We start from the raw sequence: 25,337 nt of genomic DNA on the forward strand, positions 1-25,337 counted from the left end.
CTAAAGAATAATGTAGAATCTGCAAAACACCACATAATGTGGATGAACTTGGAGGACATTGTGCTGAGTGAAATAAGTCAATCACAGAAGAACAAATATTATATTAGTCTGTTATTGTAAAAGTCAAGGAACGGTTTAGATATGGAAGGAAATTTTCTTTGTTGGTTACCAGGGGTGGCAGGGAAGGGTAGGCAACACTGTTAGATAGGTAGAGATAAGTATTGATTTGGGTGAAGAGAAGGGCAATATACCAAATGTGAATGATCAACGTGGTGGCATTGAGGAAGAGGAAGACAGAGAGAGGTACATGGGAGGTACAGAAAACAAAGATGAACCCTTTTGCACATAAAGTACTGTGCTGTCAGTGAAGGCAAACATGGGTATACATGTGGTTAGATGGGTGGACAGGCTGAACTATTAGGCATGTCTGTGAAGCGGGAAGTTTACCCAAGACCATGTATAGTATTGGCAGACAGTGGTCCTATAAGTGTATTTGTATGATCTGTAAGAATTCCCAGGTGTATAGTAGAACTGACAAGAGACAAGGTTGTAGTCACTTCTTGGTCACAGCCAGCTACTCAGAGGGACCGAGTAGTTCGACCTGCAGGCTTGGGACCATAGTTGCAGGGGACATCAAGCTCAATCGGTATGACGTACTACACAAAACATTGTTCTACCTCCTACCTTGGTGAGTAGCAACTGGGATCTTAAAAGCTTAGAAGCAGCCATTTAGATGCAACGATGGCTCTCTCCTCGTCCAGAGCAGAGAAGAATGAAGAAAGCCAATGATTCATGGAAACAATTAGTCCTAGTTACTGGTACATCATGCGATCCGCAGCCTATACGACTGTGAGACCAGAACTAGATGATGCCCAGCTACCACTGTCAACCACTTGGAGTGGGATCTATGTAGGCGATCCTGGATAGAGTTGGAGAATAATGTGGAACAAAACTCAAAATCATTTGGAAAAAAAAGGGGACCAGCTTTGCTGGTCTGATAGAGCCTAGTAGAACCATTCAGACTATGGCCCCTAGCTGCCCTTCATGTCTAGAATTGAATCTGCACCTGAGGCTTCTAGCCAAACAAAAGACAGGCATATGAGTTGAACATTTACCTGAGGTAGATACACTCCTTGGAGAGAACAATCATGAGAGAAAGAAGGGCTGTTTATGCACAGGGAGTCAGCTTAGGGGGCAGGAGTGCATGGAGGGATGGATACAGGGAAGAGGTAACTATTGGGAGGAAGCGGGAGCAGAGCTGTTGCATTTTGGGGTGGATTGTAGTCAATGTCATGAGTGTATGTGAACTGCTGTATGGAAAGTGAATTTGCTTTGTAAAGTTTCACCCAAATCACAATTAAAAAAAAAAAAAAAATAGAATTCTAGGATCAGTTCTACTCTGCTCATGTGGGGTCACTCTGAGTTGGAGTCATCTTGACAGCAAGAACAATAACAAAAAGCGCATGATCCAGGTATTTCACTCAATAGAAACCAAAAATGTGTCTATACAAAGATTTGTACATGAACGTTAATAGCAGCTTTAATTGTAGTGGCCCCAAACTGGAAGCTACACAAATGCCTGTGTAGTGGTAAATGGACAAATTATGGTATAGTCATACCATGGAATATTACCCCTCTCAGAAAAATTAGCTCACTGCCATCAAATTGATTCCAACTCATACCTTCCCTATAGGACAGAGTAGAACTACTCCATAGAGTTTCCAAGACTGCAAATCTTTATGGAAGTAAATTGCCACATCTTTCTCTTCAGAAACAGCTGGTGGGTTTGAACCACTGACCTTTTAACTAAAGGCCAAGCACTTTAACCACTGTACCACTAGGGCTCCTGATGGAATACTCAATGAAAAGAAACTGATACACACTATCGATCCATAAGACAATATGGGTGATTCTCACAAAAATTATGTTGAGTGAAAACTAGACAAAAAAGGACACATACTCTATGATTCCATTTATATAAAATTCTAGAAAATGCAAACTTGTATGCTTTGTAGGGCTGCCATAGCAAAATACCATGAAGTGAGTGACTTTAGAGAACAGAAATTTATAGTCTCATAGCTCTGTAGGGTGAGTGTTGACCATGTTGATTCCTTCTGAGCCTCTGAGGAATAATCTGTTCCATGCCTCTGCCTGGTTTCTGGTAGCTTCATTCATTCCTTGGCTTGTAGCTGCTGAGTTACATTGTCTTTCAGTTTTTGTGTCTTTTTCTTGTTTGTAAGGACATTAGTCATGAAACATTAGGAACTACTCAACTCTAGTACTCATGTTAACATATAACATATAACATATAACATTTTCAAAGATCCTGTTTCCAAACAGGATCAGATGCACAGGTACAGGGATTAGAAATTCAACATATCTTTAAGGGGGACACAGTTCAATTTAAATCTATAGGAGCAGAAAGCAGATAATTGTTGCTTAAGGATGTTAGGGATGGATGGGGAGGGATAGAAGGGGAGGAATTGTAAAGGGGAAAAAACTTTTAAGTTTGATGAGTATGTTTATTATCTTGATTGTGGTGGTGGTTTCATGGATATATACATATATCAAATTTTACACTTTAAATAAATCTAGTGTATTATCTATACTTCAACAAAACTAAGAAATAAAAGAAAGATTGCTTTTGTTTAATTGTTGGCTCATTTTAAAATAAAACTGAAACATTACCAGAAGAATACTAAAAAAAACCAAACTCACTGTCATTGAGTTGGATCCGACTCATAGCGACCCCTCCTTGGGTTTCCGAGGCGGTATCACTATGGAAGTATATTGCCCGATCTATCTATTCAGAAGAGTGGAAGGTTGGGCAATCTACTTCTGTAGTGGTACTGCCTCAGAAACCCAAGGAGGGGTCGCTATGTGTTGGATCCAACTCAATGACAGTGAGTTTGTTTTTTTGGTATTCTTCTAGTAATGGGCCTCAAAAAATTTCTTTGTTTGATTTCTTTAGCTAACAGAGAAGTATGGCTAGTGATAATAATACAAATCAAACCCATTGCTATCGGGTTGATTCCAACTTACAGTGACCCTATAGGACAGAGTAGAACGGCCCCGTAGGGTTCCCAAGGCTGTAATCTTTATGGGTACCACTCTGCTCTATCAGTTTGTCCTCCTGTGGTGGCTTATGGGTTGGCTGTGATACTGTAAGCTATGCATCTGCTATTTCAGATACAGCAAGGTTGCCAGTGGTGACAGGCTTCAGTGGAGCTTCCACTAAGAAAGACTAAGAAGAAGAACCTGACAATCTACTTCTAAACAAACTGGCCAGCAGAAACCTTATGGATAGCAATGGAACATTGTCTGATAAAGTGGTAGAAGATGAACCCTTCAGGTTGAAAGGCACTCAAAATGTGGCTGGGGAAGAACTGCCCCCTCAAAGTAAAGCTTTGAGGACCTCCATTTGCTGATATGGAATGAATCAAGATGAGAAGAAGCAACTGCAAACATCCATTAATAACTGGAATGTGGTATATACAAAGTATGAATTTAGGAAAATTACAAGTCATCAGAAATGAAACAGAACACACAAAGATTGATATCCTAGGCATTAATGAGCTGAAATGGACTGGTATTGGCCATTTAGAATTAATCATGTAGTGTACTATACTAGGAATCACAAAAAGGAATGATGTGGCATTCATCAACAAAAAGAGTATTTTGAGATCTATCCTGAAGTGGTATAGTGCCTGAGGGATTTGACTACTAACCAGAAGACTGATGGTTCAGACCCACCAGCCACTCCTCGGAAAGAATATTGGGCAATTTACTTCCATAGAGAAAACCAAGGAGGGGTCACTATGAGTCAAATTGACTCAATGGCAGTGAGTTTGGTTTTGGATCCTGAAGTATAACACTATCAGTGATAGGATAACACCAATACACCTGAAAGACAGGTCACTTAATATGACTATTATTCAAATTTACCACCAAGCACTAATGGCAAAGGTGATGTTATTAATGATTTTTATCAACTTCTGCAGTTTGAAGTTGATCAAATATACAATCAAGATGCTTTGATAATTACTGGTGATTGGAATGCAAAAGTGGGAAACAAAGAAGGATCAGTAGTTAGAAAATAAGGCATTGGTGATAGAAATGACTCTGGAGATGGCATGATAGAATTTGGCAAGATCAACCACTTATTCATTGCAGATACTTTTTTTCAACAACATAAATGGCAATTTTACACCTGGACCTCTCTGGAATACACAGGAATCAAGTTGACATCTGTGAAAAGGGATGGTGGAGAGGCTCAATGTCATCAGCCAGAATAAGACCAGGATATGACTGCAGAATAGACCATAGGTTGCTCATATGCAAGTTTCAAGTTGAAACTGAAGGAAAGACTTAAGTCCACTAGAGCCAAAGTATGACCTTTAATATATCTCACCTGAATTTAGACACCATCTCAAGAATACATTTGATACATTAAACAAAGAAGACTGAAGACCAGGCAAATTGTGAGATGACATCAAGGACATCATGCATGAAGAAAGCACAAGGTCATTAAAAAGACAGGAAAGAAAAAGACCAACGTGGAGGTCAATAGAGACTCTGGAACTTGGTCTAGAAAGGAAAGTAGCTACAGCAAATGGAAGATATGATGAAGTGAAAGAGCTGAACAGAAGATTTCAAAGAATAGCTCAGCAAGACAGAGTATCATAATGAAATGTGCAAAATACTTGGAGTTAGAAAACCAAAAGGTAACAACATACTCAGCATTTTTTTCAAACTAAAAGTACTAACGAAAAAAATACAAGCCTTGAGATGCAATATTGAAGGATTCTATGGGCAAAATATTAAACAATGAAGGAAGCATCAAAAAAAAAAAAAAACCGAATGCACTGAGTCATTGTACCAAAAAGAATTGGTTGACCTTCAACCATTTCAGGAGGCAACATACGATCAAGAACTGATGGTACTGAAGGAAGAAATCCAAGCTGCACTGAAGATATTGGTGAAAAATAAGGCTCTGGGAAATGGCGAAACACCCACTGTTCTGGTTACCTGGTGCCTCTCTGACAGGAATATACCACAAATGGTAAGGCTTTAAGAAATGGGTTTATTCTCTTACAGTTCGGAGGCTTTAAGTCCAAGTTCAGAGTGCCAGGCACTAGTAGCTGGGTGAAAGCCCCTCAACCTTGGGCTTCAGCTCTGGCCTCCTGCTCCCAGCCTATTGAAGCTGGAGGCTTTTCTTCACTCAGACAGCTGCCAGCTGCTGAGGCTGACAAGCCCAAGGTTGACAAGTAAAAAGGCACAGTCCCAGTGTTACCAGACAACATGGCAGGCCACATCCCAAGATTGGCAGGACATGGCAGACAGCTGAACAACCACTTGGCTACATGCAGGGTTCAAGCGTGCCAAAAAGCTGGAGACCTTCCTCAAAGCTGCTTCTTATATACTACAAGCAGACCACATCCCTAAAGCAGCTACTCAGCTGCTCCGGTAGATTCCACCATGGAATTGATTACCAGTCTCACCATGGGGAATAACTGCATCCAGCTGCCCAGCCACTCAACAAGTCCCAGCCAAGTTGACAACAACCTTAACTACCACACCCAGCCATTGAGATGTTTCAGCAATGCTGGGAGCATGCACTCATCTATGTCAAGAGATTTGGAGACAGCTACCTTGCCAACTGAGTGGAAGAGATCCATATTTGTGCCCATTTCAAAGAAAGGTGACCCAACGGAATTATCAAACAAGGTCATTAATATCACATGCAAGTAAATTTCTGCTGAAGATAATTCAAAAACAATTACAACAGTTCTTCAGCAGGGAACTGCCAGAAATTCAGTCCAGATTCTGAAGAGGATGTGCAACAAGAGGCTTATTGCTGTATCACATGGATCTTGACTGAAAGCAGAGAATTCCAGAGAGATGTTGACCTGTCTTTTATTGACTGTGCAAAAGCATTTGATTATATGTATCATAAAAAATTATGGATAACGTTTTGAAGAATGGGAATTCCAGAACATTGAATTGTGCTCATGAGGTACCTGTACATAGACCAAGAGGCAGTTTCAACAGAACAGGAGCTATTATGTGGTTTAAAATCAGGCAAGGTGTGCATGAGGATTGTATCCTTTTATCATCCTTACTCAATCTGTATGCTGAGCAAATAATAAGAAACTGTATTATATGAAGAACATGGCAGCAAGATTGGAGGAAGACTCACTACTGCCCTGGATATGCGGGCAACACAACTTTGCTTGTGAAAATGAAGAGGACTAGAAGCACTTACTGATGAAGATCAAAGGCTTCAGTATGGATTATAGCTTAACATAAAGAAAACAAAATCCTCACAGATGGACCAACAGCATGATAAATGGAGAAAAGATTGAAGTTGCCAGGGATTTCATTCTTCTTGGATCCACAATCAATGCCCATGGAAGCAGCAGTCAAGAAATCAAGCAACATACTGCATTGGGAAAATCTGCTGCAAAAACCTCTTTAAAGTGTTAAAAAGCAAAGATATCACTGTGAGGACTAAGGTGCACCTGACCCAAACCCTGGTATTTTCATTTGCCTCATATGCATGTAAAAGCTGAATAATGAATAGGGAAGATTGAAGAAGAATCAATGCCTTTGAATTACAGTGTTGGCGACGAATACTGACCGTACCATGGACTGCCTGAAGAATGAACAAGTCTGTGTTGGAAGAAATAACAGCCAGAATACTCCTTAGAAGCAAAGATGATGAGATTTTGTCTCACATACTTTGGACATGTTATGAGGAAGGATCAGTCCCTGGAGAAAGGACATCATGCTTGGAAAAGTAGAGGATCAGAGAAAAAGAGGAAGACTCAATGAGGTGGATTGACACAGTAGCTGTACTGATGGTCTTAAACATAGCAACAGTTGTGAGGATGGCACAGGATCATTTTGCTGTACATAGGGTTCCTAGGAGTTGGAACCAATTGATGGCACCCAACAACAGTCTTTACGTAAGCAGGCAACCACATCTTTCTTCTCTAAGTAATAAAACAGTACAAATGTATTTATCGTGCTTGCTTTGCTAGATGCTTTCCTAAGTTTTTTATATATTTTAACTCATTTATATAAGTTTTTTATACATTTTAACTCATTTAATCCTTGTAACAACCTAATGAGGTTGTTAGTATTATTCCCATTTTATGAATAAGGAAATAGGAGCATTGAGGGGTTAAGTAACTTGCCCAAGGTCAAAGCTGGAAAATAGATTTGAATGCAGGCAGTACAGCTCCAGAAGTCTACTAATTCTTAATTTCCATTGTGGTTAAGGAGGAGAGCTATAGGAAGGCTTTAAGTCACAGGACCCAAAGATAGTCATAGTACCTATCTCAGAAATACACATCAAAATATAATTACTTTAAGGCAGAAATCTACATGACTAAGGCTCTAAGGCTAGTTGTTGCTACTGCAGTCTAAACTTACTCATTTTTTTCTGGTGATAGAGTTGCCTGCCATACCTGGAATAGCTACATTTGAGTCCATGAGGCCAAGTGTTTCAGATTCTTCTTTGGTTATATTTATTGATGAGAATTCAAAGATGATTTTTTAAGTCCTTGTTAAAGTATACTATTGTTTTCAGGGTCTCATTCATAATCAGGTTCTTAAAAAAGGGAAGGAAAGAGCTAAAGCCACTACAGTTTGGGATGTGAATGTGAAGGAATTTGTGGCTACTGAAAATTTCAAATCTGGTTAGGTTATAGATGAAGAGAGATGAGGGACTTAGAGTAGAGCATAAGCTTCTAGGATGGTAAAATGATAGCAATACCAACTCACACTTGTGAGAACATCAAGTAAATGATGTTACTGTATATGAAAGCTCTTTGAAAATTGTAGTACATTATGCAAATTTTCATTTTATGCAAAAATAGTTCTCTGTGGAAGAGCTAATAGCTGAATAGAAATGATTCAATTTTTATCCTGTCTAAATCCATCATGTGTACATTAGAATAGTTTGATTTATAAATAGCTCTGACTTCTTAATAAAATAGGCAGACATGACTTGAACATTTTGTATCTATGTCTATTATCTAAATCTTTAAGATTTTATTTACAATATCTTTTCTTTTATAATAGTAGAAGTGCCAGTAAGTAACTAAATGATAAGAAGATATCGATAATTTTCAAATTATATATAATTTGAAACAAATAATTTAATCAACTGCTTAGATTGTTTTAAAAAGTAACTTAAAGATTATTTCATGTCTTAAATTATTTAGTACCAACAAAAGAAAGACCAGGATGTTGAACACAAACAAGTTGAACACAAACCAGCACAAAGTCGCTTAATACGTGTAAAAAGTAAATCTGATATTTCACTTTCACAGCAACAAGGTAAGACTTGTTTTCATGTATTAATATTCATAGTTTGATACTTGTCCTGAATTTGAACAAATATATAGTGAGAATTCTTTGCTTTTAGATGTCTTACCCTTGTCTCTAGATCTTTTTGTTTTTGTTTTCTCTCATTTAGACCATTTGAATGAAGAACTTAGTATCATATTTGACTGTATATTTGTTAATTCTTTTTACCAATAAACATTATTTCTAATGTGTTTTCTTTCAGCTTTACAAAAACAACAGTGTTTTTCCTTGAATCTTATTATTTGATTCTTGTACAACTGAATGTCAGGGTCTTTTTGTCTTATATTAATCCAAATGCATATCATAGTTGTCTATTTTAAATTATAATGTTAAAGTCAGGGATTATAACTGTTAATGTACTTCGTAAAGGCTATTTGGTGCTGTGTGGTGATGTTGACCAATAGATGCAACTCAGAAAACAATTCTCATGCTAAATGCTGTTACACGAATGAGCTGTTTGATTATCAAAATTGTGTGGTTGCACTTTAGTTTCACCATTAGCATTAAAATATTTTTATGATGTCTTTGTTTCTGCAAAGGCTGTTGACTTTGTGCTGTGTTTGACTTCTACTTGGTAATTTAAATTTTATACAGTCATATGCCTAAATTCTGAAATACAGCAGTAGAAACTAAGGTCTCTTCTGTTCAAAAACTTTCTAGCCACAATCCAGGAAGAAGTATCATGAATATTTTGAATAGTGGATGTTTTTCTTTGTTTTTATAGCTGGGTTTTTCTTTCATTTTTAAATAATACTTATTTGAATGAATACATATTACCAAATGCGCTGTTTAACTATGCATTTGGTATTTTAGGAAAAACCTAAATGAGGAAATGTGCAAGATAGTCTAAGATTATTCCATATGAAGTTTAATATTACACTTCTCTTTGTTTTCTTTTCTTCCTTGCTCTAACTTTTCATAACTTTGCCCTCCTTGTTTTTTAACCTAATCCTTATACCTAAAACCTGTTGCTGTCAGGTCAATTCTGACTCACTGCAACCCTATAGAACAGAGGGTTTCCAAGGCCCTAATTGTCACAAGAGCAGATTGCCACATCTTTCTCCCATGTAACAACTGTTGGGTTTGAACCACTGGCCTTTCATTTAGCACCTGAGCACTTAACCACTGTGCAATATTAAAACAGGAATATTAATGTGGTGTTTTGGAATCCTTTGGAAAATTGCCTCTGGAACTCTATTTATGGTAACCTGAAAATTAATCATGACCGTATATAAATATAGCAAATAAATGCTTCTAAGATAATATCAGGACTGACTTGATGTCCTTTTATCGAATATTATTACTGTTCAAGGAATCCGTGGGTGGTGCAAGTGGTTAAGCACTCAACTACTAGCCAAAAGATTTACTGTTTGAACCCACCAGGAAGACCAGCCTGGCAGTCGACTTCCAGAAGGCCTCAGCCTTGAAAGCCCTAAGGAGAAGTTTTACTTTGCACACATGGGGTTGCCATGAGTCAGGATGACTTTACAGTAACCAACAGCAGCGTTACCATTCATGAACAATGTCTGTTTATTTAATTCAGTTTTTTAAAACATACTTATTTCTTAGTATTATAAATGAGTTTTACTTCCTCATGGGATATTGTAGCTAATAAAATGATCATTTCTTCTCAGGTGATCAGAAAACACCTTTGGTGAGATTTTAAGACTAAATATCTCTTGTTAGGAATTTGATATTGTTTTGATTTCCACCCATATAAATGTCTAAACAAAAGATGTCAATAGTTAAATTTTTGCTGGCTTACAAAAATTGCATTAAATAATGTTCAATTGACATTTAATAAGTCAATAAAAGTTATAAAAGAAGCAAAAGAAATCAAGGGCCAGTAGAAAGTTTTATTTAGAAAAGGTTTAGAAAAGTTGGGCTAATACATTTCAATTTTTTTCATTTAATTTTACATCTAATTCAGTATTAGAAGACCGGAGGATAGTTTTATACTTGTCCTGAATTTGAACAAATATATAATGAGAATTCTTTACTTTTAGATGTCTTGTCTCTGGGTGTTTTTGTTTTTGTTTTCATTTTCTCTCATTTGGTCCATAATGAATATTTCTTGAATTAATTTTATAATCCTGGCAAATAGTCAATCGTGACTTTTTTCTGTAAGTGTTGTGGGTTTTATTTTTCACTCTGATGAAGCTGTGAGACATTGCCAGTTGTAGAGAATGGAGAGCCAGAGCACCAAAATAATCTTTGGGGGCTCTCGGGACTTTGGGTAGCCTTGAAGGAGCTCTGGCGGCGTAGTGCCTAATGCATTTCACTGCTAACCAGAAGGCTGGTGGTTTAAACCCACCAGCCACTCCTTGGAAGAAAGATTGGGCAATCTACTTCCGTAGTGTTACTGCCTCGGAAACCCAGGGAAGGGTCACTATGAGTCGGATCTGACTCGACAGCAATGAGTTTGTGTTTTTTTGGTTTTCATACATAGGAGTTGTGAAGGTATTGAAGGAAGTTCACCTTATAAGGGAATAAAAACCATGTCTTTTCTGGCAGATAAACGTTTCTAAGAGTACTTGTGCCCAGATTATGCGTATTTCAAAGGGAAGTATTATGCATTTTACTTTGAAGTGCATAGTGGTTTAATGTGTGTGTATACTCAGGGAATTTATTAGCAGTAGCAACTCTTTCAACGATAACCTATTAAAAATTGACTGAAGACGTAGACTCCACCACTGTACTGCCAGTAAATTGATAAAATCCTTATCCCATCCCCCCTTTGATTATTATTTTCAGAATTGAATATAGAGGAGAGGGATTGAATTGATTGTTCTTACATACTATCTTTGGAATCTGAGAGTGAAAAACGCTTTCATTTGCATTCATAGGGTATATTTTTGACCACATGATACTACTTACTTAGTTCAGTGTCCTCCTTGATGTTTCTAATAGTTTTATAGGAAAAACAACTTTTTTAAGTAAGTGATTTTAATGAGTCATTTCTGGTTTATTCCTTTGCAAGTTAACTTTTAATGCTTCTTTTACTGTGCAAGTTAACTTTCTTCAGTACAAATGAAAGACTAGTTTCAAATGCATTTATTTGCTATGAACTCAGGAACAATTCAATTCTATAAAGTAGTATGTTAAAATATACTATTTTTCTTTTCACTTTTAAGACATCATAGTAAATAACATTTTATATATATATATATATATATATATATATGTGTATATATATATATATATATATATATGTATATATATATTGCATACTTCACCGACTATGATGGGGACTTTGAATATGTGAGAATTAAGAAAGTCAAAACTTTATGTATATTTAGAAGCAAAATACACCACGTGTGCAAATGAAATCATTTTTGTTCTTTAATAAAGTAGTAAATTTTTTTGCCTTTGTATTTTAAGTATAGCTAAATTACCATAACTGTCATAATTATAACTTAAATTTTAGCAATTTCAAAACCACATTTAAAAGTTTAAGTTGATTTTGTTTTTTCTTTTAAGGTATGACAATGATTTGAAAACCATGTGGATGAATCTCTGATGGGGAGGGGATGGACTAAGTCTTCCATAAATCCATGCTATTGTTGGTTAATAAAATAGAAATCACTTTAAAATGTTACTGAATTTGGGGATTGTTTCTACCTAAGATCTAGAAAGAATAAAATGTTGCTTCCATCCTAAGTATACTAAGATGCCAGATAAACTGCAAAATCAAAACATTATTTAAACCCATCAGAGAGTTGAGGATGCAAAGCAACTAAGTGGCCTGAAATTCAAGGGAAAACAGACTCTTTAAAAAATAGTCAAGACATAAGCACTGAGTCACTTGTGCCAGAGCACAGGTGTAAGAGACATCGGGCAGATAAGAAGAATTTGGTAAATTTTTTTAGTGGTTTGCTAAAGGTGTAGAACCACTGGGAGCTAGAGATACAAGAGGAGTTGTACACTCTTCTCCATAGACCTCTAGAGAAATAGACACACACACACACACACACACGTTTAAAAAAACAAACAAACAAACTTCCGTCGAGTTGGATCTGACTCATAGCGAGCTCTCCTTGGGTTTCTGAGGTGGTATCACTATGGAAGTAGATTGCCCAACCTTCTTTCTGAGAAGTGGTTGGTGGGTTTGAACTGGTAGCCTTCTGGTTAGCAGTCAAGTGCCATAGGCATTACGCTACCAGAGCTCCCTTCTCTGTACTAGCAATGAGAAATTGGAAATAATAATTTAAAAGCACTATTTATCATAGCAACAAAAAACATAAAATACTTAGGTGTAAATCTAATGTTTCTAAGATCTGAAGCTGAAAACTACAAAAATCCTAATGAGAGAAATCAAAGAAGACCTAAGTAAATGGCATGATCATACCATGTTTATAGTGATTAGAAGACTCAAAACTATTAAGATGCCACTTCTCCTAAATTGATTTGTAGATTCAGTGTAATGTCAATCAAAATTCCAGAAAGATTTTTTTTTTTTGGTAGAAATTTATGGTTAAATCTGAAACTCATAAGGAAATGCATAAGATCTAGAATAGCCAAAATAACTGAAAAGAAAAATTTTCTGTCTGACTCAAAGTCTTATTACAAAGTATTAATTCTGACTCCAAGACTTAGTACAAAGCTATGGTAACTAAGTGTGATATTAGCATAAAGATTGACAAATAGATCAGTGGAATGGAATGGAGAGTCTAGAAGTGCATACATATATGATCAATTAAGTTTTCACAAATGGCCAAGACAATTTAATGGGCAAAGGATGCTCTTTCCAACAAATAGTGTGTGTTGGGACAGGTGGTCATCATATGTAATACATAAATAAGCCCCAACCCATACCTCACAAACATATACAAAAAAATTACTTAAAATGAATCCTAAATGTAAATGTTAAAACTAAAGAAATAGAAGTAGGAGAAAATAATTGTGACCTTGAGTTGGGCAAAGATTATTGAGGTATTACAGAAAGCATAATTCATAAAAGAAAATATTGTGTTAATTGAACTTCCTCAAAATACTTCTGTTTTTTGAAAGACACTGTCAAGAGAATGAAAGAAAGAAAAAAAAAAACACCACAGACTGGGAGAAAATACTTGCAAATTACATGTCTAGTGAAGGACTTGTATCCAGAATGTATTTTAAATAATCACAAAATTCAGTAGTAGGGAAACAAGCAGCCTAATTTAAAAAAGATTTGAACAATTACTTCACCAAAATAGATATATGAATGGCAAATAAGCAAAGATATTTAACATCTTTAGTTATGGAGAAATGGAAATTTAAAATGAGACACCCATTGTTGTTGTTAGCTGCCTTCAGATTGGCTTTAAATTCACAGTGACCCCATGCACAATGGAACAAGACATTTCCTGGTCCTGTGCCATCCCATGATTGGTTGTGGACTAGGCTATTGCAATCCACAGGGTTTTCATTGGCTTAGTTTTGGAAGTAGATTGCCATGCCTTTCTTCCTTGTCCATCTTAGTCTGGAAGCTCCCTTGAAACTTGTTCAGCATCATAGCAACACACAAGCTTCCAGTGACATAGGGGTGGTGCATTGCCCAGTACTGAAAGGACATGGAGGTGGCATCTTCTGACCTCCTCCAATCTCACGATGGGGAAACAGAGTCACCATCAGCAGCCCAAGGCTTATTCCTAAGAGGCCAGACAAACTGCCACCCTCTAACCTTTTACCAATTCTGACACCAACTGTCCCTCCTATGACACTCACTAGTTCTCTGCTGGATTCGATAATTCATTGCAGTGGCCACACAGAACTCACAGACAATACTCACGATTACGGGGTTAATTAGGGAAGTAATAGGCAACAATTCAGGTGCAGGAACATGCTCAGCATACTGTTTTTCGATCAGGACAGTCTCCTCTCTGCTGTGCCCTCAGGTACACCTCTCTGGCTCTTGGCCTCTTGGCCTGACCTCTGCCCTGCTTGGGTAAATGTTACAAAACTCTTTAAGCTCTGCTGAAGGGTAAACCCCACTCCATCAGCAAACCTCCTGCCCAAGGACACTCAGCTTTCTCACTCTGTGAGCCAGGTGAGCCCGCCTCTCTGTCTTGTGCCTCTAGGTTCCACTGAGACCGTCTCTCTGTGCCCTCTGGGCCGTGTGTCTCTGCCAAGGAGGTCCAATACAGGGATCTCTAGTATAAGGGTGGACTGTACTTCACCTCTCCATCTTCTTTCTTGATGGCAGTGAGATTCCCTTTCTGCCTCTAGGAGGGCTCCTTGTAAGCTTGACAGAGTGACAAAACTGACCAATCGCACCGTCAGAATTCTACACACTTTATTTGCATGATTCCACCCAGTAATCCAGTGGGAGTTACAAAGACTATGGCTAGAAAAGCCCTACATAGTAATTCACTGCACCACACCGAGGAGTCAAACCCAGGTCTCCCACACAAAAGGCAGGAATTCTACCACTGCTGTCACATACACCCGTTACAAACCAAAAAAACCAAACTCACTGTTGTTGAGTTGGATCTGACTCATAGTGACTCCTCCTTGGGTTTCCAAGGCGGTATCACTATGGAAGTAGATTGCCCAGTCTTCCTTCCAAGGAGTGGCTGGTGGGTTTGAACCACCAGCCTTCTGGTTAACAGTCACATGCCTAGGCACTATGCCACCAGAGCTCCCATACACTGGCTGAAATCAGAGAAGCTGATAATACCATGCATTGATGAGGATGTAGAGCAACTTGAATTCTCGTACCTTGCTAGTGGGACTGCAAAATGATATGGCCACTTTAGAAAGCAGTTTGGTAATTTCTTATAAAGTTAAACATAAACGTACCATATGACCCAGCAGTTCATTTCCTGGATATTTATTTAAGAGAAATGAAAACTTATATTTACATTCAAAATCAAATGTCTTTTAGCAGTTTCATTCATAATCACCAAAAACTGGAATCAACTAAGATACATCTTCAACAGGTAAATGTATACACAACCTGTGGTACATCAATACGATGAAGACTACTCAGCAATTGTAGGAAATATAATTACTAGAAATGAACTGCTGATATGCACAATAGCATGGATGAATGTCTTAGTTACCTAGTTCTGCTATAACAAAAATACTATGTCTGGGTGGCTTTGACAAACAAGTTTTTTTTTTTTAATTAGGATTTGGGTGAAGATTTACAGAGTAAATTCACTTTTCATACAGCAGTTCACATATACTTTGTCTCATGTCATTGACCAAAATTTACAATGCAGCAGCTCCCCTCCCACTTCCTCCCCATAGTTACCTCCTCCCAGTGTCCATCCCTTCATACTCTTCTGCACCCTGAGCTATCTCCCTGTGCATAAGCAGCCCTTCCTTCTCCCATGATTGTTCTCTCCAGGGCATGTGTCTACTTGAGGTAAATGTTTAACTCACATGCCTGTACTTTGTTTGGCTGGAAACCACAGTTGTGGGTTCAATTCCAGACCTGAAGGGCAACTAGAGGCCATAGTCTCAGTGGTTACACCAGGCTCCATTGGACCAGCAAACCTGGTCCCCACCTTCTTTTTTTTTTTGCCTCCAAATGATTTTGAGTTTTGTACCACATTGTTCTCCCTCTTTATGCAGGATCTCCTACATCCCTTCCAAGTGGATGGCAGTGGTAGCTGGGCACCATGTAGTTCTTCTGGTCTCAAAGTTGTATAGGTTGCAGTTCGGATGGTGTACCAGTCGCTAGGACTGATTGTTTCCATTAATTTTGGTTTTCTTCTTTCTTCTTGAAAACAAGTTTTTATTCTCACAGTTTAGGAGGCTAGAAAGCTGAATCTAGGGCACTGGCTCTAAGGGAAGGCTTTCTGTGTCAGCTCTGGGGGGATGTTCTTGTGTCTCTTCAGAAGATGGCATGATATCCATCTTCCCCCATCTCTGCTTGTTTGCTTAATCTGCTCCTTTACATCTCAAAAGAGATTGATTTAAAACACACTTTACGCTGCTGTTGTTGTTGTGTGCCAAGTTGGCCCCGACTCATAGCGACCTCTCCTTGGGTTGCTGAGGCAGTATCACTATGGAAGTAGATTGCCCAACCTTCCTTCCAAGGAGTGGCTGGTGGGTTTTAACCACCAACCTTCTGGTTAGCAGTCAAGTACCTTAGGCACTATGCTACCAGTAGTGCCTAATTACCATAACAAAGAAAATCTATTCCCAAATGGGATTATAACCACAGGTATAGTAGAATATACAACAAATTTTTTTTTTTTTTTTAATTAGGATTTGGGTGAAGATTTACAGAGTAAATTCACTTTTCATACAGCAGTTCACATATACTTTGTCTCATGTCATTGACCAAAATTTACAATGCAGCAGCTCCCCTCCCACTTCCTCCCCATAGTTACCTCCTCCCAGTGTCCATCCCTTCATACTCTTCTGCACCCTGAGCTATCTCCCTGTGCATAAGCAGCCCTTCCTTCTCCCATGATTGTTCTCTCCAGGGCATGTGTCTACTTGAAGTAAATGTTTAACTCACATGCCTGTACTTTGTTTGGCTGGAAACCACAGTTGTGGGTTCAATTCCAGACCTGAAGGGCAGCTAGGGGCCATAGTCTCAGTGATTACACCAGGCTCCATTGGACCAGCAAACCTGGTCCCCACCTTCTTTTTTTTTTTTTTTTCTTTTGCCTCCAAATGATTTTGAGTTTTGTACCACATTGTTCTCCCTCTTTATGCAGGATCTCCTACATCCCTTCCAAGTGGATGGCAGTGGTAGCTGGGCACCATCTAGTTCTTCTGGTCTCATAGTTGTATAGGTTGCAGATCGGATGGTGTACCAGTCGCTAGGACTGATTGTTTCCATTAATTTTGGTTTTCTTCTTTCTTCTTGATGAGGAGAGACCCGTTGTTGCATCTAGATGGCAGCTTCCTAGCTTTTAAGGTCCCAGTCGCTACTCGCCAAAGTAGTAGGTGGAACAATGTTTTGTATAGTATGTTATGCCAATTGAGTTTGATGTCCCCTGCGACTATGGTCCCAAGCCCACAGGATCAACTACTCGGTCCCTCTGGGTAGCTGGCTGTGACCAAGTAATGACCATAACCTTGCCCCTTGTCAGCTCTACTATACACCTGGGAATTCTGATCATTCACATGAACTTATAGGCCCATTGTCTGCCATCCCTGTACATGATCTTGGATACACTCTCCATTTAGACATACCTAATTGTTTAGCTACAACAAATATTTTTGAAGAGCACAATTCAATCCATAACCTTCTACCTTTCTCCCCTCTACCCCCAAATTGATGTCCTTCTCACATGCAAAGCACATTTACTCCATCATGTCATCCCAGAAGTTTTAAATCAACTCCAAGTCTAAATCTCGTCTTCTGAATCATCTTAATCAAATATGGATGAGACTTTGGGCATATTCCATCCTGTGGCAAAATTCCTCTTCATCTGTAAAACTTGTGAAATGTAGTACATAAGTTATCTGCTTCTGAAGTACAGTGGTGGAACAGGCAGTGGTAGACATTTCCATTATAATTGGGAGAAATTGGAGGGAAAGAAGGGGTAGCAAGCACCAAGCAAGTCCAAAACCAAGCAGAACAAATTACATGAGCTCTCAAGACTTAAAAATAATCCTCTTTTCTCTGGGACCATCTGGGCAGTGACTCTGCCCTCCAGACTCTTGGTGTTGGCCATGTTGCCTGGATTCTCGGTGGAGGCCCCTTGGCCCTAGGCTTCGGTCCTACCTTCCATACCCACTGGGACAGTGACTCTGCTCCCTTGGTGTTGGGCAGCCCTAGTCTCCTATAGTCCATCTAAGTGATGACTCTACCCCCTCAGCTCCAGCAGGCTCCATTCCACCCCTTGGGCATGGAAGCCCTGTCCCTCAGTTTTAGGCAGTGACCTCAGCCTCCTGGCCCACTTGAATGGCAGCCCCACACTCCAGAACAGAGCTCTAACTCTTTGAAACCCAGGACGCTTTGGCTCTACCCTTTGAGACCTAGGAGACCATGACTCCACCCTTTGAAACAGAGGCATCCCTGCTTCTGGTGCTTCTTCCTACAGTTCTGTTGATCTCTGAACTGTTCCAGGGATGGCTTTTTTCTTTTCTTGGAGGACAACAGATACAGTTCCTATGGACTGTTTCCTGCCAATAGAATTCCGAGAGTCAGGCAGCTTTGTCTCTTTCCTCTTGTCTCTGTCCCCTTCAGTCTAAGCTAATGGTTTTTCTGCTGTGGTAGTTGGTTAGATCCATCAGTCACAGGCTTAATCTCTTTAACAAAAGATTTTGTAGCCACATCCTTGGTGAAAATTCTAGGACATGTGTTCTTAGTTTGTTCAACAGAATTTTCTAGATCTTTACATTCTGTTTTCATTTTGCAGAATTCCGTTTTAAGTTCATCTCTTTCCTCTTAACATTTTACATTAAGTGGCAAGGAAAAACACCTTTAAGATTCTTGCTTAGATATTGCCTCAGCCAAATACCCAAGTTGGTCACTTACAAGTTCTGTCTTCTACCAAACATTTGGATGCAATTCAAATTCAGACAAGTTCCCTGCTACACATAAGAGGCATTACCATCACCTTCCCTCCAGTGCCCAATCACGTGTTCATCATTTCCTTAAAGTCTCACCAGAAGCACATTTAATGTCCACACTCCTAGCAACATTCTGTTTATAATGATAGATGCTCTTATCACAGCTCTCAGTTCTTTCTGAGCCCTCATCAGAATCATCCTTAACGTCCGTAATTCTACCAGCAAACCAGGGCCTTACTGTGAAGCACACAAAAATTCCTCTGGCCTCTACCATTATGCATTTCCAAAATCACTTCCACATTCAGGTATTTGTTAGAGTAGCACCCCACGCTCTGGTGCCAAATTTTGTCTTAGTTATCTAGTGCTGATATAATAGAAAAGCATAAATAGGTGGCTTTAACAAACAGATTTATTTTCTCAGTTTCAGAGGCTGGAAGTCTGAATTCAGGGTATTGGCTCTGAGGAAAGTTTTTTCTCTCTTTTGGCTCTGGGGGAATGTCCTTGTCTCTTTTCAGTATCTGTGCCTTAGTTCCTTGGTGAGCTTCATATGGGCCTGGCATTTATCTTCCCCTATCTCCGCTTGCTTATTTGCTTGCTTAATCTCAAATGAGATTGATTTAAAACACATCCTACACTAATACTATCTTATTAACATAACAAAGAAAACCTGTTCCCACATGGGATTATAACTGTTATAGGGGTTAGGATTTACAGCACATATTCAAGCCACAACAGTGAATCTCAGCTGCATTTTACTGAATGAAAGATGCGAAATTCAAAAGGATGCATACTGTAGTGATTGTATTTACATGACATTTTGGAAAAGGCAAAATAATAGAATAGAGAACTCATCAGTGGTTTCCTGTGGGTGGGGAGAGAGTTTGACTACAAGTGGCAGAGGGAAACTTTGGTGATGATGGAATTTGACTACAAGTGGCAGAGGGGAACTTTGGTGATGATGGAAGTGTTTTGTATTTTGATTGTGAAGGTAGTTACATACCTGTATGGGTTTGCCAGAACTCATAGACCTGTATACTAACAGTGAATTTTGCTGTGTATAAATTAAGCTTCAATAAAGCTGACTTAAATGTTACTGAGTTTATGACACTTCTTTTTCTCCTTATGAATTCTCTTAATTGTACTAAAAGTTTATTATTTGTGAATTTAGTGTTAAATTTGACACTGAGTGTAAAACATTTATTTACTTGCATCTTTTCTCTTCTGTTTAACATTTTAGCAGGAGGCAGTTTACTGTATTTTGTAATACATTAGATATTCCATATTATGTAAATAGGATTTTTAGGTGTTTATTTAAAAGTACATTCCATGGAACATTTATGTTTTGTAATTAATGGCAGCTGACTAGAAACAAAAAATGATAATGTGTGTGCCAAGTTTAAAGTGTTCAATGGAAATAATCTTGTCTTAAAAAACAAATTTGTAGATTTTGGAAAGAAAGAAGTGTCAGTTCAAAAATGTGATTTTATGTACTATCACATCCGGTGTAATGTATAGTCAACCCAACGCAATTTGGTAAACATTTATTGAACCATTCCACACACTCTGCACTTTCAAGCCTCAGTGCCTTTGCAAGTTACCTTCCATCTAGAGAACCTTTTCTCCCCATTTTCACGTGCTTACAACCTGCTACAACATTCAAGCCCCATCTTTCTTAGTCCTCACTGAATCTCCAATTGAAAATAATCTTATTCATCTTTAGCATACACTCACTCCTATTTTGAGCCTTGAACATAATCATAAAAATAACTTCATGTACTGAAGTCTTGCTAGACACTAAATTATTACCTCATCTATTCCTCACAACGTTGTGTCATGTAAATATTTTCATTCCCATTTTACAAAAGAGGAGGATAGGGTTCATGAAGTTAACTGATTTTCTTCCCGAAGTATACAGCTTAGAAAATGAAGATCTGGAGTTCAAGCCTGTATCTACCCAAATGCAAAGCTGATGCTCTTTTCACTCTATTATACCATTTTATTGAGTAAGCATTTATTTTGTGTTAACAGCTTGATGGCAAGAGCTGCCTTTATCATTCCCTACACTGATTATTTCAAATTTCAGAGGAAGTAATACATGGGGTTGTTTGTTGAGATAGGTTGTTTTGTTATTTAAAGAGAACTTATTTCTCATCCTGCCACTGTGCTTGACATAGAGTCACTCATCAATAAGTGTTTATTGAGTTGGGTGATTACATTATTTGCTTTTAACCCCATATAGCATTTAATTCTTTTATTTGGTAATAAGACAGAAAGACAGGAAGGAAAAGAAAAAATGAGACTTTTTCATTACAATCATTTTTTCATTATTGATGCTTTTGAATGTAAGAGTGCTGTAAAGGCACAGTAGAATAACCTAAAAGTCATTTTTACTCACTTTTTGAAAAGATTTTGTGATTACTTTTATAATATTATTTGCTTAGACTAATATTAACATAAATTGCTGGGAGTCAAGATGGACTAACCAGCAACTGGTTTGAGTTTTTTTTTTTTTTTTTGTATATGCAAAAGACTGTTTAAGGTTCTGAGGGACTAGAGAGAGGGTTAAGATATGGGAATAAGAGCAAAGGGTAGTTGAAAAGGATAATTTACACCTATTCCCCACTTACCGACTGTCTTGTTATCTGACATTTCACAATTACAACAATTGTAAAAAAAATTTGACTATTTTGCACAATAATGAATGCCAAGGTGTTAGGCAAGAGTAGCACGGGCTGTGATGGTTAAGGTTCTGGGTCAGCTTGGGTGGGCATGATTCTCAGTGGTTTGGCAGTTATGTAATGATATACTCATCCTCCTTGTTGTGATCTGATGTGGTCATCCTCTGTTTTTGCATAATGCCGATTTTCATATAATGACTTGGTCTTTGGAGCCTAACCATGTGAATAAGTGAAGAGTGGGTGTATTAAAAACACAGCATCTCAGAAGTAGTTTGTTAGAATACTATTAATCTGTTGTTGTTGTTATTATGTGCCTTGGAGTCCGACCTGACTCATAGCGACCCCTCCTTGGGTTTCCCAGCTGGTATCACTGTGGAAGTAGATTGCCCAACCTTCCTTCCGAGGAATAGCTGGTGGGTTTGAACTGCCAACCTTCTGGTTAGCAGTCAAGTGCCTTAGGCACTACGCCACCAGAGCTCCTACTAGTAGTAATCTAGTAAATCTAAAAAGATAAACATGTTTATGTAATCATACTGTTACTTTTTTCTGGCAGTGCTACAAAAATAAACACGTAGCAGCAAATGTGTGATTTTTTTAGTATATACATTTTTTAGATTTTACATGAGGATGTTTAGATGGAGATGGGGCATGATCTATATGAGAAAAGACACCCCTTCCACACATTAATGAATTTTTAAAACTTAGATGATGATTTCAACTGTTTGCCCTATATAAAAGGATTTACACCTTTGATTTAGGGAACAGAGAAATATATATGATCATTGGGGGAAGTGTGCATAACTAAAGTTATTCTCTTACATAATGAAAAAATGCATAAAAAGTTGTCATGGAAAATCTGTTAAATAAGACATTAAAAATTGTTCAAGGATTTTTATATCATTTTCATTTGTTGGTGCTAAAAGTAATTTCCTTTTTAATGTAGAAGTATGTTAATTGTGGAAAGATTTCATTTTCTCCTTGTCAAATTAATTATACATTGTGTATGGAGAATTTAGATTTTTCTTGAGTCTATTTGACATTAAACACATCTCATCAAAAGCGCACACCAAGATTGTTTTGAAGACTCGCCAACATTCCAAAAACTTCTGCAGCCCTTTCATTGTACTTAACCAGATTTCCTGAAGACTGACTTTAAAGTTTTTATTATGGTATTTTTTATATAAATCAAATTGATGTAAAATATAATTTAAACTATTAGATAAACTTACTAACCTTTTTATGCAATAGCTATTTAAAAATAATTTTAGTGTAATGAAATTTATAATCACAGCGATATAGATTTGATAAAATCATTACATTTTAATATCAATGAGGTAGATACTAAAGTCTTGGAGCAGAGGAACCATCCACTATTCAGCAGACCAAAGGTAGCTGTCACACCTTTGGTAGCATTAGATCTTCTTATTGCCAAAACCAAAAACCAAACTTGTGGCCATCAAGTTGATCCTGACTCGTAGCAACGCCTCCTTGGGTTTCTGAGGCAGTATCACTACAGAAGTAGATTGCCCAGTCTTCCTTCCGAGGAGTGACTGGTGGGTCAGGTCACTACACTGCCCTCCTGTCAAGTCAGGTCCAACTCGTAGTGACCCCTCCTTGGGTTTCCGAGGCAGTATCACTACATAAGTAGATTGACCAGTCTTCCTTCCAAGAAGTGGCTGGTGGGTTTGAACCACCAGCCTTCTGGTTAACAGTCAAATGCCTTAAGCCACCAGAGCTTCTGTTTTGTGTTGTGTGTTTTTGCCCTCCTCCAAATAAAATTAGCTGCAATTGCGTTAATGTGTTAGAAATGCTATTCTTCTAATCAACCTAACAATCATGTATTGAGATTTTTAGTGATTTTAGTTTTATATAAATGAATTAAAAATGAAGTAGATTATTTCAACCAGGACAGTAATGGATTATTCTACTAACCCAGTTCTACTATTTTTGTTCATATACTGGAACTAAAAGACAAGTTTCATTATTTCAATTCAGAATGAATTAGTATTATAAATATACTAAATATAAAGAAGGAATATAGGTGAACCAGTACTGGATTAAAAAAAAATTTTTTTTAATCTTTTTAGTTTCTAATACAGTGTTTCTAAAACTTTAACAGACAAGATTCTCCTGGAGTGATTATTTAAAATGAAGATTCCTAGGCTTCACCCTGAGACTTACTATTTCCCTGAAGGTAGTGTCTAGGAATCTGCATGTAAATTAGTCCCTCTGGTGGTTCTGATGCAGAAGAAGGAGGAACTCCCCTTGAGAGACACTGCTTTCTGACTGCTGACATGCTTGGTGACTTCTGTAGTTTTCCTGCTGTAGAATGAAAGGCACAACAGCATAGAGCATGTATTCAGGAGCCAGACTACCTGGGTTCAAATCCTGGCTCTGCTATGCACTAGCTGGTGACCTGGGGCAAGATTCTGAACCTCTCTGTGCTTTTCTCATCTGGAATATATAAAGTACCTATTTCATAAGGCTGATAGAGGAAGTAAATACATATAATTCATTTGGAATTAAGAGCAATGAAAATATTAGCTATTATTTGCATGACTGCCTTTAGGAAACCTCTCCTTTTTGAATGTTCATGTCATAGTCAGCCCTCCTTTCACAGATAGGAATTGAATCTGTATTTATCCTGAGCTTTAAGGATGTTCATGAGAAAATGTTAGAGAGCGTACATGTTCTATAGAGTTATTAGAGGGATAAACTAACAGCAGTTTCTCTTCCTTTTCAGCAAATACATTTAAAATAATATTAATACATATATATTTAAAATCTTGAATTCTTTAAAAAATATGTTTCTTGGAGTATGTAAGGACACTTGTCATATTCAGGATACAGCCTACTACTTCTTTTTTCCTTCCTTTTCTAATCTGGCTGATTTAGGGTGATGAGACAAGGAAGCAGCTACTGTGAGGTGCCTAATGTATCAGTTAAATGGAGCCACTTCAGTCATATATTTTTCTTCCACATGTGCTGGCACCTTCATTCATTCAACCCCTATTCCTCTTGACTGGCTATTCCTGGAATGCCCCATACCTTTCCTAATCTATCTGGTTGTCCACTGAAGTGCTGTCTTACCACTATCTACGACTTCCATATTTCCTTTCTGGATTCCTTCTGCTGTCAAAGGTGTTTTATTTTCTGGTCATGAAGTTGGATGCTGGATGAATTTGCAATTTGTGCATATAACAGCCTGTTAGGGAACTTGCTGTGGCCTTGAACTGGACTCTTGCCTTTCCTAGTAATTCTTTAATTAAATTCATGTTGATTTTAGCTAGCTCCCAAATAGCACCTATTTTAGCCCTTCTCCCTAAATGCCTAATCCCTGCTTTATCCCCTCAGTTCTATTTTAATATATGCTTTTGCTTTTCTGGCTCTACCCTTTCAGATTTGAACATTGATAGCTACTCTAGCCCCAGCTTCTTAAGGCTCTGCAATTATCTTCTCATTTTTCTCCTTCAAGGTGAAGGAAGAGCTGTGCTTTTTCTCTCTTTGAAGGTGACCCATCTGTATCCTTGATCCTGCCCCTTTTCTACTCTTGACAAAAGGAGAGGGAGAAAGGTGTGGTTCTGAGAAGAGGAAAGGCTAAGTGCAGAGAAAGGAAAGGAGGGAATGGAAAGAAGGGGAAGGAGGGGCGGATGGAGCAGCAGAGAGAGAAGAAGGGAGGGGAAAGAACAGAATTAGGGATAAAGCTCAAGTAGAAAAGAGGGAAATGGAGGGGGACGGGAGAATGAGTGTGGAATAAACAGGACCATTTACCTACTGAACAAAGAGATGGCGCTTAATGATTCTTTTTTTTTTTTTTTT

The 25,337-nt window shown here is 38.0% G+C and overlaps 1 protein-coding gene across 1 annotated transcript in view; it reads left to right on the top strand.

The window, feature by feature from the left end:
* The window catches only part of KIAA0586 (KIAA0586 ortholog), a 151,040-nt gene that overhangs the window by 92,702 nt on the left and 33,001 nt on the right, over positions 1–25,337 (top strand). Inside the window, exon 26 of the mRNA XM_042782432.1 lies at positions 8,232–8,346. Within this exon, the coding sequence (XP_042638366.1) occupies positions 8,232–8,346 (115 nt within the window). The remainder of the gene's footprint in view (positions 1–8,231; positions 8,347–25,337) is intronic.

The sequence above is a fragment of the Orycteropus afer genome, unplaced genomic scaffold (genome assembly GCF_000298275.1).
Source record: "Orycteropus afer afer isolate SDZICR_OR568_19922 unplaced genomic scaffold, OryAfe1.0 scaffold00314, whole genome shotgun sequence".
NCBI classification, from domain to species: Eukaryota; Metazoa; Chordata; class Mammalia; order Tubulidentata; family Orycteropodidae; genus Orycteropus; species Orycteropus afer.